This window comes from Polypterus senegalus, chromosome 14 (assembly GCF_016835505.1).
Source record: "Polypterus senegalus isolate Bchr_013 chromosome 14, ASM1683550v1, whole genome shotgun sequence".
Taxonomy (NCBI): Eukaryota; Metazoa; Chordata; class Cladistia; order Polypteriformes; family Polypteridae; genus Polypterus; species Polypterus senegalus.
In genome coordinates this window covers 32,643,368-32,659,107 of record NC_053167.1, presented here as the reverse complement: position 1 = coordinate 32,659,107, position 15,740 = coordinate 32,643,368, and the positions used below count along the sequence as shown (strand labels likewise).

At 39.6% G+C, this 15,740-nt stretch overlaps 1 protein-coding gene across 1 annotated transcript; it reads left to right on the top strand.

The window, feature by feature from the left end:
• The first annotated feature begins 2,543 nt into the window (after nt 1-2,543).
• LOC120514889 (zinc finger protein 2 homolog) lies at nt 2,544-13,795 on the top strand. The gene is made up of 3 exons (XM_039735521.1): nt 2,544-2,751; nt 6,460-6,558; nt 12,194-13,795. Exon 3 carries the CDS (start codon nt 12,197-12,199, stop codon nt 13,178-13,180), a length of 984 nt encoding a protein of 327 aa, XP_039591455.1. The 5' UTR covers nt 2,544-2,751; nt 6,460-6,558; nt 12,194-12,196; the 3' UTR covers nt 13,181-13,795.
• Nucleotides 13,796-15,740: the final 1,945 nt, after the last annotated feature.

Here is a 15,740-nt window from a genome sequence, read left to right as displayed (position 1 = left end):
AACCTGGGTCTCCTAACTGCGAGGCAGCAGCGCTACCCACTGCAAATTTCAAATTTGAAGTTCACAGCTTAGTTAAAGTTTTAGTTCCAGAGGCCTGGACTGACCCCTGTCCACTGTAGAGCACACTCACAATCACACATTAGTGTCACCAAATACCTTACACACCTGTCTGTGTCATTCAAATCAAAGTATTTTTTATTAACATGACAAATATAAACATTTTTTTGCCAAAACAGAAACAATTACATTTCTAACAAGAATAAGATATAAAGATAAGGGAATAAAAGATACTGAGGAGTAATGAAGATTGTACAAGGAAATAATAATATGGTAAATAAAAAAGAAAAACTAGCCATGCATGGAGCATTTGTGCTGTTTTGGACCCACTTTATATTCTTCTCTCAGTCCCCAGCAGGCTGCCTTCTCTGCTATCTAGGCATCCTCTTCCAGATGAATAGTCGTTTTCTTCCGTTGTCCATTGCTGGGAACTCTGGGATCACTTCTAACAATCTGGTGAAGCTGGAGTCTCTGAACTAATCTGTAATTTGGGCACTGACTGCAGTAGGAAGTCCTGTTCATCTTCCACCTCTCCTAAGTCGCACCGCTGGCACTGTCTCTCTATCCTTGTTCTCTGTGTTTGATGTTGATGGCCACTTTTGTACCGTCAGGCTGTGGCCGCTCAGCCTGTACTGGCTCAGTATCTGCCAGTCCTTGGAGTCTTTTATTGTGATGAGGTATGGTGCCAAGGTGTAGTCCCGCTTCAGGTTCCAGTAGCATTCTATGTAGTTTATTTTCCTGTCACCATTGGTTGATGTATTGTGTTTTGTTTTCATCTGCAGCTTTGCTAATACTGATGTGTGCAGTATTTTCCATGACATTAACGTGACTCAGTGTTCTGAGGGAGTGTAACATGGAGGCAGTTGCATACCGTTTCATATTTGACTCCTAACTCTATTGTGGAAAGAAGCAGTGGGAGTCTGGGATGCTGTTTCGCAGGTGGTGCTAGTATTTTAGTGGTCTCTTTTGGATTGTGTTCATCCCTCCAGCCATTGTTGGTGGTGCTCCTGTGCAGCTGTAGGACATGTAGGGTCTCCAGGGGACTGCTCACACACATCTGTAGTCCGGGTATGTTATTGAGTCCCACACCTCACTTCCATACAGGAGGACTTGTGAGTTCAAACTATCACAGATCTTCAGCTAGGTCTTCACTTCACTTCACTTTAACTTAATCCTGATAATCTGTATGTTCAATTCTTCATAATAACTATTCATGGTGGCTCTAAAATCCGTACTGACCCCTACTCTCTCTTCTGTTTCTTTTTCTGGTTTCTTTATGGTGGCGGCCTGTGCCACCTCCACCTACTCAAAGCATCATGATACTCCAACATTGATGGACTAAAAGCCAGAGGTCTACGTGACCATCATCATCATCAAGCCCTTCCGTGAGAATCCTAAATCCAAAGAGGACTGTTTCATTTATGTTAGGTAGAATGCCCAGAGGGGACTGGGTGGTCTCATGGTCTGGAATCCCTGCATATTTTATTTTTTTCTCCAGCCGTCTGGAGTTTTTTTTTTTGTTTGTTTTTTCTGTCCACCCTGGCCATCGGACCTTACTCTTATTCTCTGTTAATTATTGTTGACTTATTTTGTTTTCTTATTGTGTCTTTTATTTTTCTATTCTTTATTATGTAAAGCACTTTGAGCTACTGTTTGTATGAAAATGTGCTATATAAATAAATGTTGTTGTTGTTCACTGGTGTCTGTAGGTGATAGAAGTTTTCTTTTTAATGTTCTTCCTTGTTAGTCATTCTGGTGTGTATTCAGACTATAGTGTGGATGTTTAGATTTATGTATTTATTACTTTAAGGGCCTTCTGTAAAAAGTCAAATTTCCTCCTGTATGTATGTATGTATAGGGTGGTCCAGATCTAATTATGCAATTTTTTATAACGCTATAACAAGTTTATTACAAAGAAAAATCACCTGAAAAATCCCGGACCATCGAGAAGTGTACGAACTGACGACATGAAGAATCGTCTTTGCGCCGAACTGGAATTGTCCCCGCATACATCAACGTCATCCAGACGATCCGGATCTGCATAATTAGATCTGGACCACCCTGTACTGTATGTGTCTATCTATCTATCTATCTAACGCGGCAACTGAACTAAAGACACTGTCTGCTTCAAATTTCAAATTGGGCAGATTTTTATTTTATCTTAATTTGAATTTGTTGTGCCTTTTCTATATAAGATGCATGCAGTTATTGCTAATTTCTAGGCCTAAAATATTCCACACAATCTTGTTATTAATGATAAAGTTGCGCTGCCTAATAACCGTTCCTTTCTTCTTGATCGTTTTTGTTACCGCTGTGCCTGCTGCTTTGATGTTAAATTGATTTTAATACTTCAACTAAAAAGCAGCGAAGTGCAGTAAAACTCTTCCTTCGACAAGAGTGGTCGCGCTTGCTGACAATTGTATCGGGCTGCCTTCATCGTCAGCGTCGGCTTGTTTCATGACGTCCTCCGTACAGCAGGGGGCGCACGTAAGCTCCGCTGGTCGCTAACGACGAGAGAAGGAAAGTCAGCGAATCCGACAGCAAGAAGATGGGATGCTTGGAAGCAGTTGATGGAATGTGCTTCTCTTTATTTATATCCTTTTCAAGCTAATATTTGCAAGTGCAGCGAAACTTACCTAATAATACAAACTGGATAATTGCTGAGAAAAAAGAGCGCCCGAGCCACAAGTACAGGTGGGCAATATGAGCGGGTGGGGGGGTCTCAGTACCGCAGTTTGTGTGTGATATTGATGGGGCCTCCTGGTTCTAATAGTATTATTTCATGGCGAAGGTCTGTTTAAAAACCGAGAGTCACTAATCTGTATAGGAGATGTATAAAAGCCAAATGTCGGCGGCATTGCATTTAGAGCCCCGTCCGGGATTCATTCCTGCCCTCCACTCCGTGCTGTTGGAGAGGCGCCGAATTTCCAAAGTTAACTGGGTATATACATTCTGCGAAAAGATCTGGGACAAAAAAAATGACACGGCAAGCCGACCATCTAATACAAAAAATGAAATTTTGGCAAACTTAGAATTTAAGGCGAACGTAACGCATGGATGCGCACCGCAGGCTGTGATTTCATCCAGCTGACCAGAGATCTGCTGTCTTGAGGACGTTTTGATCAAGTAGCAGTGGGCTGCATGCTATCATTATTTAAGGAAATCTGTTAATTGCATTTATTTAAGTTAAAACCTTTGTTAGCTCCAAGTAGCAAACTGTCAAGCTTTGGTTTCTGTTGTGCACCAAGATTGAAGGTTGCTTTATTTAGTTATGTTTACACTACGAAACGTAAAGTTTGCCTTCTTGGTTGCATCTGATAACAAGACCGAAAGAAATGAAACAAAACAGAGACAAGACAGGCTAAGATAAGGCAGTTTGATTGTGCATATTTACAGAGAAATGGTTACAGGATGCATACAGTATCAGACTGCTACTATTTTCTCTGATATTCCGTATTAAATAGTTGTATGGTTCTAGGAAGAAATGAATATCTGGAGCGATTTGTGTGGCATTTTCAAAGTGACCATCTGTCCTGATTTACTGAAGTAAAGTTCTACATGTAATGGATGTCTGTCATCAGTTGAGATGATTTCCATTTCTTTAGCATTGTCCTCTGACACACACTTGCCAAGTCATCTAAATCAGCCACAATACATTTAGCTGCATGCTTAGTAATCGGCTGGAGCTTTTGTTCAATTTTGGTTTCTCAGACCAGGCAATGAAACTGAAAGTGATCACAGACTGGATCAAACTGCGATAAAAGGAAAACATGAGCTCTTTGTCTGCTTGAAATAGTTTGAGTTTATGGAGGAGAATTGCATTTATAGGCTATTTATTTTGAATTTGCATTCCAGTTAAAATTGGTATCTAAGTTAGTTTCCAAGTTATTTTTATTCTTGCACTATTTTTGCCTCCACCCCCAAAACAACAATGGGTGAACAGGCAGACTTCTAAAGTCACGTACTTGTTTGGTCACCAGTAAGTTAACAGTAGAAGCGAGTGTAGGTGGGTGGATTGACCTTAGTTACAGTAACATACTGAGCCGCAGGTGCCTGCTGTCCTTGTTTTGAATCACCTCTACTTTGATATTTCTAAAGGTTTGGATTGATTTTCCAATCTGTGCACAAGGAAGCATTGGTCTACTCTTTATATACGTTTTTCTTCTTTTTGTGTTGTGAAGCTAAGACTTATCTACAGTAATCCAAATGTGGTTTCATTGCCAATTTACAGTGGGATGCAAAAGTTTGGGCAACCTTGTTAATAGTCATTATTTTCCTGTATAAATCGTTGGATGTTACGATATAAAATGTCAGTTAAATATATCATATAGGAGACGCACACAGTGATATTTGAGAAGTGAAATGAAGTTTATTGGATTTACAGAAAGTGTGCAATAATTGTTCAAACAAAATCAGGCAGGTGCATAAATTTGGGCACCACAAAAAAGAAATGAAATCAATATTTAGTAGATCCGCCTTTTGCAGAAATTACAGCCTCTAAACGCTTCCTGTAGGTTCCAATGAGAGTCTGGATTGTGGTTGAAGGTATTTTGGACCATTCCTCTTTACAAAACATCTCTAGTTCATTCAGGTTTGATGGCTTCCGAGCATGGACAGCTCTCTTTAACTCACACCACAGATTTTCAATTATATCAGGTCTGGGGACTGAGATGGCCATTCCAGAACGTTGTACTTGTTCCTCTGCATGAATGCCTTAGTGGATTTTGAGCAGTGTTTCGGTCGTTGTCTTGTTGAAAGATCCAGCCCGGCAGCTTCAGCTTTGTCACTGATTCCTGGACATTGGTCTCCAGAATCTGCTGATACTGAGTGGAATCCATGCGTCCCTCAACTTTGACAAGATTCCCAGTCCCTGCACTGGCCACACAGCCCCACAGCATGATGGAACCACCACCATATTTTACTGTAGGTAGCAGGTGTTTTTCTTGGAATGCTGTGTTCTTTTTCCTCCATGCATAACGCCCTTGTTATACCCAAATAACTCAATTTTAGTTTCATCAGTCCACAGCACCTTATTCCAAAATGAAGCTGGCTTGTCCAAATGTGCTTGAGCAGACCTCGAGCGGCTCTGTTTGTTCTGTGGGCGGAGAAAAGGCTTCCTCTGCATCACTCTCGCATACAGCATCTCCTTGTGTAAAGTGCGCCGAATGGTTGAACGATGCACAGTGACTCCATCTGCTGCAAGATGATGTTGTAGGTCTTTGGTGCTGGTCTGTGGGTTGACTCTGACTGTTCTCACCATTCGTCGCTTCTGTCTATCCGAAATCTTCTTGGTCTGCCACTTCGAGCCTTAACTTGAACTGAGCCTGTGGTCTTCCATTTCCTCAATATGTTCCTAACTGTGGAAACAGACAGCTTAAATCTCTGGGACAGCTTTCTGTATCCTTCCCTAAACCATGATGGTGAACAATCTTTGTCTTCAGGTCATTTGAGAGTTGTTTTGTGACCCCCATGTTGCTACTCTTCAAAGAAAATTAAAGGAGGAGGGAAACTTACAATTGACCCCCTTAAATACTCTTCTCATTATAGGATTCACCTGTGTATGTAGGTCAGGGGTCACTGAGCTTACCAAGCCAATTGGAGTTCCAATAATTAGTTCTAAAAGTTGTGGAATCAATAAAATGACAACGGTGCCCAAATGTATGCACCTGCCTGATTTTGTTTGAACAATTGTGGCACACTTTCTGTAAATCCAATAAACTTCATTTCACTTCTCAAATGTCACTGTGTGTGTCTCCTATATGATATATTTAACTGACATTTTTTATCATAACAACCAACGATTTATACAGGAAAATAATGACTATTAACAAGGTTGCCCAAACTTTTGCATCCCACTGTATAGTTTGTGGATAAAGAAATACAGGTTTTACTTTCTTTTAAGCAGGGCTCTGGAGTCAGAATTGTGGAGTTGGAGTCAATAAAAATGTACAGACTCCAACTAAATGAAAATTGTAATAGGTATTTGATTTCATATATATTTTCTCAAGACTAATGTTTTCATCCAGCCTTTTATAAAAATGTAGTTTCTTTATTTTTGAAGTTTTGTCTTATGCTTTTCAATTATTTTAACTTCTTAAATAAATAATTTAAAAGAGCCTTTAAATCCAAACTCTAGCAAAGTTAGGGTGCTAAAAAGTAGCCTGATGATTCATATTGGCAGTGATGAAATGCCTCGTATGCTGTGTGCTTTCAGTCAACATAGTAAGTATATCCGTCTAATTATCAATGGGGGAGTCCGAGTCCAAGGTTTTGTGTAGCGACTCCGCAGCCCTGCCTTTGAAGCATTGTTTTCTCAACATGTTCATTTCTGAAGTGTCCTGTACATAAACTAAAAATACTCCTAACAGCTTACAAAAGTGATGCTATGTTTTACTGCTACAGGTTACCCCAAAAGAAACTACTAGAACATTTGCCAATGTAAAAAGAACCCTCGACTATTTGGGCCCAACTGCTGTGGAACAGGTGCCCCTGGTATAAGAGGTAATGTTTCACTTCTTAGAATGAGATATCGGTGAGCCTGCATGTGTTTGTAAATGTCATTCATGTGGCCTTAGTTTGAAGTCACTACTGCACACCATTTGTCCTTCTCAAATAGTGTCTTTTTTTCTTCATAAATTTTAATGTTGTTTTCAAAACATTGAGCAACAAAATGGTATACTACTTAATCAAACAAATTATGTTACAGTGACAGCCATTTACTTCAAAGTCAATGCATAGAAAACAAATAAAATAGAAAAAAAGCAAAACAAGATTTTTCACTTCCCCAACCCAGCCTAAGAGAGAGAGACAAAAAAAATCTTAACTTTGAAAATATAACAGAGCAGATAATATAATAAGAAAGTCAAGCACAGGCTTGGTTGGCATGCTTATTCTAAAATGACATTAATGATAAACTAGTGAAGCTTGGTGGATTGGCAGATAATCTAGAACTCATTGAGTTATTGCAGAGGGACTTTGTCAGATTTGTGGCATATGAAATTTAATGTACGTAAATGTAAAGTATACATGTAGCAAGTAAAAATGTTTGATTTCAGTACACAATAAGATGTCTGAAAATTAAAAGTACACCTTATGAGAAAGACTTAAGAGTCGTAGTGGACTAGTCGCTATCAACTACCAGACAGTGTTCAGAAGCCATTAAGAAGGTTCAAAAATGTTAGGTCATGTAGCGCCCTGACGTGTGGAGTACAAGTCACAGGAGGTTCTGCTCAGCCTTTATAATGCACTGGTGAGGCCTCATCTTGAGTACTGTCTGCAGTTTTGGTCTCCAGGGTACAAAAAGGACATAGCAGTGCTAGAAAAGGTCCAGAGAAGAGCGACTAGGCTGAATCCAGGGCTACAGGGGATGAATTATGAGGAAAAAGGGCTGAGCTTTACCGGTTTAAGCAAAAGCTGACTTAAAGATGATATGCGTAAAGTGTTTAAAATTATGATGGGAATTAGTCCAGTGGATCGAGATTGTTACTTTAAAATGAGTTCAACAAGAACAAGGGCACAGGTGGAAACTTTTTAAGGGTAAATTTTGTACAAACGTGTAACAGTACATTTTCAAACCCACTTAATCCAACTCAAGATTGTTGGTGACCACATCCCGAGCCTATACTGGCTGCATTAGATAGGACAACACCCATTTGCAGGGTCCTCTTACGCAATGAAACTAATAGACATACGTAAAGAAACCACCATGCAGACTCCACATAGGCCTTAAACTGCGAACTCTGGATCCATGAGGTTACCACGCTAACCACTCTGTGATCCTAAACTTCTATACAGGGAAGATGAATACAAAAAAAAAATCAATGGTGTATAGAAAAGGCATAGATGGACATGCTGTAGGTTAAATGTATTTAGACGACTAAAGTTAGCTACTTAAACTGAAAATGCAAATAAACGTGATGGATCTCGTACAGAAGTGAATGCTGAATGTGTGAGTAGAATATATACTTGGCTCTAAACTGAGTCCTGAAAATGGAAAACATCACATGACTTGGATTGCTGAACACGCATCCAAACACAAACTCATTCAGTAAAAGAGCATAGTACACACACGTACAACATCTACTTCACTGTTAATACTAAAAGAAGACACACGTACATTAAATGTAGAAATTTCTCACTACAATCTTCTGTTACAGTGTAAAACTGTGATGTACTTGAGTGAGTTTGTTTTTTAACACAGGGTGCTGTGTGATACCGGTGCACATGCATGTTTTTTTCCCAGGACAGGATTGTGACTTGCCAAAAGTACAGCAGTATCTTGCGGGTTACACACTTATACTAGGCCTGCTTTTGGATGTTGGATAAGTTAGAACGTGTTTTTGGAATGTGGGAGGAAATCGGAGTACCCAGAAGAAAAACCACCTGGACATTGTAAAAACATGCAAATTCCAAAAAGAAAATGACTGGCCTAGGAATAGTAACTGGGTCTTACAAGCTGTGCGGCGGCAGCAGCAGCAGCACTAACCATTGCGCCACCCTTGACAGCTGCTGTATGTGCCAAAATCTTACTGGAAGGTATGACATTCAAGTTCGTGTTTCAATCTTTGCACCTTTTTTGTGTGAAGTTTGCATGTTCTTTCATATCTGCTTGGGTTCCTTGATGGACCTTTCTAGGGTTAGTTCCTAGTCAGAATAGGCTCCTGTCCTCCGCCACCCTGAACTGGATTAATTCCATATTTTTTTTTATTTTGTTGTATTTTATCTACTGAGGAAAAAGGTCAATAGCAGAGTCTTCCTCTGTCCCCTAATATATACTTGGTACTATGTTTTATATGTACATGTAACTGTCACCTTCCAAGTAAGTATTACAATAATAAGCTGAAGAATGACGAACACTTAACTACTCACACCATCTCTCTAAAGTACTTGTGCGGTGTACTTTATGCACCAGTGTTAAAATGGCTATTTATATTCACGCTGTGAGGTTGTAATAAAAATTCTGCAAAAATATTAAATTGTACATGTTTTTAATGTACTTTAATACCAAATTACAGAATAGTATGACACAGTCTAGGACTATCTGAAAATAAACCTGATCCACTTCTCCAGTGCTCATTCGTCAGCAGTCACACTTTCATCCACTGCAGGATTTGCACATGTATCACATTTCACTTCAGTTGTTGTATGTTCTTTGCAGACGAGGTAATAGCATGAAGAACATCTCATTGTCGCTCTGTTTTTAGCTCTTCCACACAGGTGACACCGTTTTCAAACTTCAAACTGGAGGAGGATCAGAATTGTTCTTTTATTGTTGTGTTTTATACAGTGTGAGCCAAAAAGAAGTGCCACATTTCAAACTTTTATTCTATAAAAACGCTACAAGATAAAAAATACATTTCATTACAACAAAAAAGGGTATTCAAAATAGATTTGTTTCACTGTGTTTTAAAAATGATGTCTTCAAGGTGGTGCCCATCATTAGCGATATACTCTTCAAGATGATTTCTGAATACTCGCAAGATTCATTTGGCCATTTGAAGAGGAATAGCGGCAGTTTTGTGGCGAACATCGTCCTTGAGGGCTTTACGGTTTTGAGGTCGATGTGAGATAGCCCCACAAGAAGAAATCGCAGGGAGTGAGATCAGGTGAACATGAAGGCCACCCGACATCGACACACAAGGAGATAGGCTTACCCGGAAACATTTCCTGCAAAACTTGCATGGATCTCTGTGCCATATGAGCTGTTGTTCCATCCTGTTGAAACCAGGCATCCACCACATCTGTTTCTTCCAGTTGGGGTGGCAAAAAGTTCTCTAGCATCTCAATGTAATGTTCTGAGGTGACGGTGACTGTTGCGCTCTCTTTCTCCAAAAAGTAAGGGCCTACAATGCCAAATTGTGCAATGGCGCACCAAACTGTAATACGCCCCCCTGTGCGTCTCTGATGAAGTTCACAAGGGTTGGTTTCGTCCCAATAGTGAAAGTTTTGCTTATTTACACCATTCAAATGGAAATGTGCCTCGTTGCTGCACATAACAATGGCATTCCGATGAACAGTTTGCAGAATGTTTGCGCACAACTCTCTATGGCTCTCCCAGTCTCTCTGTGAGTTCCTGCACTACCATCATTTTTTATGGACGGAAATTAAGGTTCTCATGCAAAATCCTCCTCAAAGACGTGTGTGCTGAACGTCCAGGAGACTGCAAAATTGATGCCCTTACAGCTTGGATGTTTTCAGCTGTTCGTACAGTCCGAGGACGGTCTGGAGATTTTCTGTTCAATGTTGTACCTGTCTGTCTACATTTAGCCACCCACTGAAGAATTGTTTTCCGATTTGGGACGTCACCGTTAGGAGGAATACTGAAGTGCGTTTGGAAGGCTTGTCGCGTAGTGATGATGGATTCCTTGTTTTTGAAGAACGCTTCGACAGCGAAAGTATGGTGCGCACTGGACGAAGGCATGTTGCTGACTGAAAACTACAAAGGATTGCCTATCAAAGGACCCCCACCCCAACCTACTCGGCTGCCTCTACCTCACGCTATGACCTTGAGAAGTGTGGTACTTCATTTTGGCATCCCCTGTATTTGGCCAAGAAGCATTTTTCAACAGTGACATTATTTAACTGTGGTTAGGTTACAGCAGGTGCCTTTCAATTGGCCAGAAGGACCACTGGAGAAATTGTATGGTCTGTTTGGTTGTTTACTGCAGTACACTTCTAGTTTCTAGTAAAAAAATGATTAGGCGTCACAAAGAGCAATGATTATGATACCATACTTTGCCGGATTGTTTGGCATGTACTGTGTAAAGCCGCAACGCCCTCGAGAAGGCACCATCATTTCATTGATTGTGACGATCTCACTAAGGCAGTAGTGGACTTGCAATTTTTTTTACATATTCATCAAGAATAAACCAGATGGCAGCCAGCTTATCTGTTTCTTTCCTCTGATTTCTTGTGCTTTTGTCATCAAACTGTATCGCTGACAACAGGAAGAGAAAATGATTATAGGTCACGCGTGCTCAAAAATTTCTATTCCACTTCTGTGCCCCACACAGTTCAAGAAAATTGGTGCAGCTAGCCCTTTTCATCCCTGATAAAAATCAAAAAGGCCAAGAATTGGCATGATTTCAGTTTTTGTAACGTTTCTCACATCTCTTTCTTTGATACTTTGACTGTACACTTGCAATATTGATGTTGGTGTACTGAACGATCTCCTCAATCATTTCATCAGAAATTAGCATTTGAAAAGCTTGTACTTTGTCTTTTACGAGCCTGGCATTGTTGATTGGACCAGGAAAAGTCTTCATAATATTTTGCATGAAAGTTTTGGCAAAGTTGCTGACACAAAGAATTTTGCACCGCTTAGTTACCTTATCTTTGCAAATCATATACTTCAGAGCTTCCAGAGTCCACATTTGTGCCAGCATGCATATTGTCTTGGCAAATTTCAGTTTCTGAATCTGTATTATGATCGTTTTCATTGTCGACCCTCTCTTCAATATCATCTCCATCGCTTCCTACTTCTTCAGATGAATTTTCTTCCAGTAGTATTACCCTCATTCTATCGTCATCAAGGGACTGATCCATTTTATTAAAAATCTCTCTACAAAGGAAAATGCATGCAACAAACTATACATACACGGTGTACCAAATGCACCATATGGAACTTGTGACACTGGAGGGAAACCATTACAACACTGTACTTGTGTAGTGAATCAAGCTGAGGACAGATGGCGGATGCTGCTGGTACGTTCAAGTAAAAGGACGTAGGGCAAAAATAACTGAGATTGGTGTACAAAATACATCAGCATGAGTAGTTAAGGATTAAGTTAAATATTATGTCTTTCATTCACTAAAACCTTAATTTAATTAGTCCAATGAAAGAGTGGTGTTGTGCAAGATTGGACTTTGTGAAGATTGCTACCCCATTCTGCATTGGGTGCTGCCAACACAACTTCTAAGCCCCACAACTTAAATTTTTTTTCAGTGGGTTGGATAATGTGAGTGGGTATCTTTATTAAAGTTGAAGTTCAGTATTAAGTATGTGATTCTCACATAGAAGCATTAAAACATAGAATTCAGGAAATGTATGTTGTAATGTACTGTGGATCAGGTCTTTCACTAAAAGTAAGAATCATCACAGTTACTAACAAAATTACATCATCTTTATTTTTGACAGAAGATGGCCTCTATCCTAATAAAAGAAGAGCTACTTGAACACTGCTCTGATGAAGAGACAGAAAATCTTTCAGAATACACACTTGTTTATATAAAGGAGGAGAAAAAGGAGTTAGATGAGATCTCCTATGTGTGTACTGAGTGTGGTAAGAGTTTTACCAAACTGGAAATGCTAACTATTCACCAACAGGCTCATAATGGCGTATCTCCATACAAGTGTGGGCAGTGTGGAGGAAACTTCAGTCATTCCAGCAGCTTAAAAAAGCACCAAAAAATTCACATGAAACAGACTGCGCCACACATGTGTAATGAGTGTGGAAAAAGCTTCAGCCAGTTTTGGTATTTGAAGGAGCACCAGAGAATTCACTCTGGTGAACCTGCCCATCAGTGTAGCATTTGCAAAAAAAGTTTTAGCCAGTCTGGGGACCTAAAGAAGCATGAGCGTATCCATACAGGGGAGACCCCATACCACTGCACAGAGTGTGACAAGAGCTTCATGCAGTCTGGGGATCTTACAAAACATCAGCGGATTCACACTGGTGAAACACCATACCACTGCACAGTGTGTGGAAAGCGCTTCAATCAATCTGTACATCTTCGAAAACACCAGCGTATCCACACCGGTGAGACCCCCTATCATTGCACGGTTTGTGGGAAGAGGTTCAAAAGAGCTGACACGTATAAAATACACCAGAGGACTCACACCGGAGAAACTCCGTATCACTGCACAGAGTGTGGAAAGAGTTTCAGTTATTTAGGAGGCCTCAAAACGCACAAGAGGGTACATACAGGTGAAACTCCTTATTCCTGCAATGTATGCAGCAAGAGCTTCAGTCAGTCTGGGACCTTAAAGAAACATCAGCGAATTCACACGGGAGAGACTCCGTATCACTGTGAAGAATGTGGCAGAGGCTTCACACAGTCCGTACACTTGAAATCCCACCAGCGCGTCCACACAGGCCTGAAGCCAAAGCAGCAGAAGGAGTAAGGTTAGAAAATGGTGTGTAAATAGAATAATGAAATCGGATCTGTCTGAGCCGGAAATATCAATGGAATATTACAGTTGTGAAATGTCTGCTTAAATGTAGCCAAGTCAAGAAACGAATGTAGTATCGTTTTGGTGGTAGAGGAGGACTTGTTTAATAAAAATGTGGCTTTTGTTGTTAAATTGTTCATGTCCAACACCAAAATAAATCTTTTGTGACTGAAGAGTTGTGTACTTCTTTGAACAAAATACTGTGTGTTAAGAAATAGCAGACTGGGGATCAAGAAAAGGGAGTGTAGCAGTTAATATCAACTTGGTAAGGCAACAGTACGTCTTATCAACCTGCCTTCAGAATTGTAGAAAGGAGAATTTCTTATAACATTAATTTAATGTACTGTTTAACATAGCTGAAATGTTATATTTGCATAGTTTGTACGTTTTATACTGTTGTCAGCATCATGTAAACTTTGTGTATAGTTTAAAAAAGTCAGACTGGCAGATTGTTGTTTTCTAATTTTTACATTTTCTTTCTCATCAAGATCAGCATATTTTATGTAATATATACTAGCCAAGGTACATGTGAAAGATCGGTAATTGAATACAGTAATTTTAAAATGTTTCCCGACTCTTGGTGCTATGTGTACTTTCAGCGTCGTTCCTCACTATTTGTACAGTGGTGTGAAAAACTATTTGCCCCCTTCCTGATTTCTTATTCTTTTGCATGTTTGTCACACAAAATGTTTCTGATCATCAAACACATTTAACCATTAGTCAAATATAACACAAAATGCAGTTTTTAAATGATAGTTTTTATTATTTAGGGAGAAAAAAAAATCCAAACCTACATGGCCCTGTGTGAAAAAGTAATTGCCCCCTTGTTAAAAAATAACCTAACTGTGGTGTATCACACCTGAGTTCAATTTTTGTAGCCACCCCCAGGCCTGATTACTGCCACACCTGTTTCAATCAAGAAATCACTTAAATAGGAGCTGCCTGACACAGAGAAGTAGACCAAAAGCACCTCAAAAGCTAGACATCATGCCAAGATCCAAAGAAATTCAGGAACAAATGAGAACAGAAGTAATTGAGATCTATCAGTCTGGTAAAGGTTATAAAGCCATTTCTGAAGGTGTTCGTCAACTCAAGCTGAAGCGATCTTGGGTGCTGCAACAGGACAATGACCCAAAACACACCAGCAAATCCACCTCTGAATGGCTGAAGAAAAACAAAATGAAGACTTTGGAGTGGCCTAGTCAAAGTCCTGACCTGAATCCAATTGAGATGCTATGGCATGACCTTAAAAAGGTGGTTCATGCTAGAAAACCCTCAAATAAAGCTGAATTACAACAATTCTGCAAAGATGAGTGGGCCAAAATTCCTCCAGAGCGCTGTAAAAGACTCATTGCAAGTTATCACAAACGCTTGATTGCAGTTATTGCTGCTAAGGGTGGCCCAACCAGTTATTAGGTTCAGGGGGCAATTACTTTTTCACACAGGGCCATGTAGGTTTGGATTTTTTCTCCTAAATAATAAAAACCATCATTTAAAAACTGCATTTTGTGTTTACTTGTGTTATATTTGACTAATGGTTAAATGTGTTTGATGATCAGAAACATTTTGTGTGACAAACATGCAAAAGAATAAGAAATCAGGAAGGGGGCAAATCGTTTTTCACACCACTGTATGTGAATTTCACTCACAGCAGCTCATGGCAAATCAAAGTGGGTAAGGAACATGATGCTCACGTCTGTAAAGGTAAAGAAATTATAGCAACTTATGTAGAAATGTATGAATGATTACACAGTGACACTTTACACTCCGTGACTAAATGTGTACTCAGAATGGCTGCATTAGCTAAAGTTTTTAATGATTCAGTATTTCTCCAGCCCTATAATACATTGCAAAGAGTCACACTGCTTCCAAAACAAGTCAGGCAGCACATCAGTCAACAATTTTACGTTGAGAGTTCAGTGCAGATTTTAAATCTCCATCGGTTACCTCTTTTAAAAGTTGTAAGTGTTAAGAAGTACAGGTAGCCACAGACCCTCCACATTCAACAATAGCACGTTGATCTTTTCAGTACTTGAGTTGGAATCTGCTGTCCAGAACAGTAACTTTAGCTACATGTCACTCTAAAATGGTATTAAAAACAAACACTGTTTTATGTACACTGTTAGTCCATGTAATTATGTATATTCTATTATCACTTATTTTTGAATAGGACTCACTGTTACAAAATTGTGACAAACTTCAAAGTGACCAGATGAGTTTAAAATGACACTTTCAAACAAGCTAACCAAGTGTACAAATGCACCTGAATGTTACACCATATGTGCATTTTTTTTTTTTTTGTAAATATGGTCTCCAAGAACACAGTTAGTGAGGAGGTGGAAAGTAGACACAAAAAATTAGTGAAGTGGCCTGTCACAGACTCTCACCGCTCTGTCATGACGACAGGCAATGTGCAAGTTTAATGACTTTCAATAAAGTAAAGCATAAATCAAATGTAGAATTGTCTGTATGCTCATCTGTTCCTACATGTCTTACTTGATGGAGTTAGTGA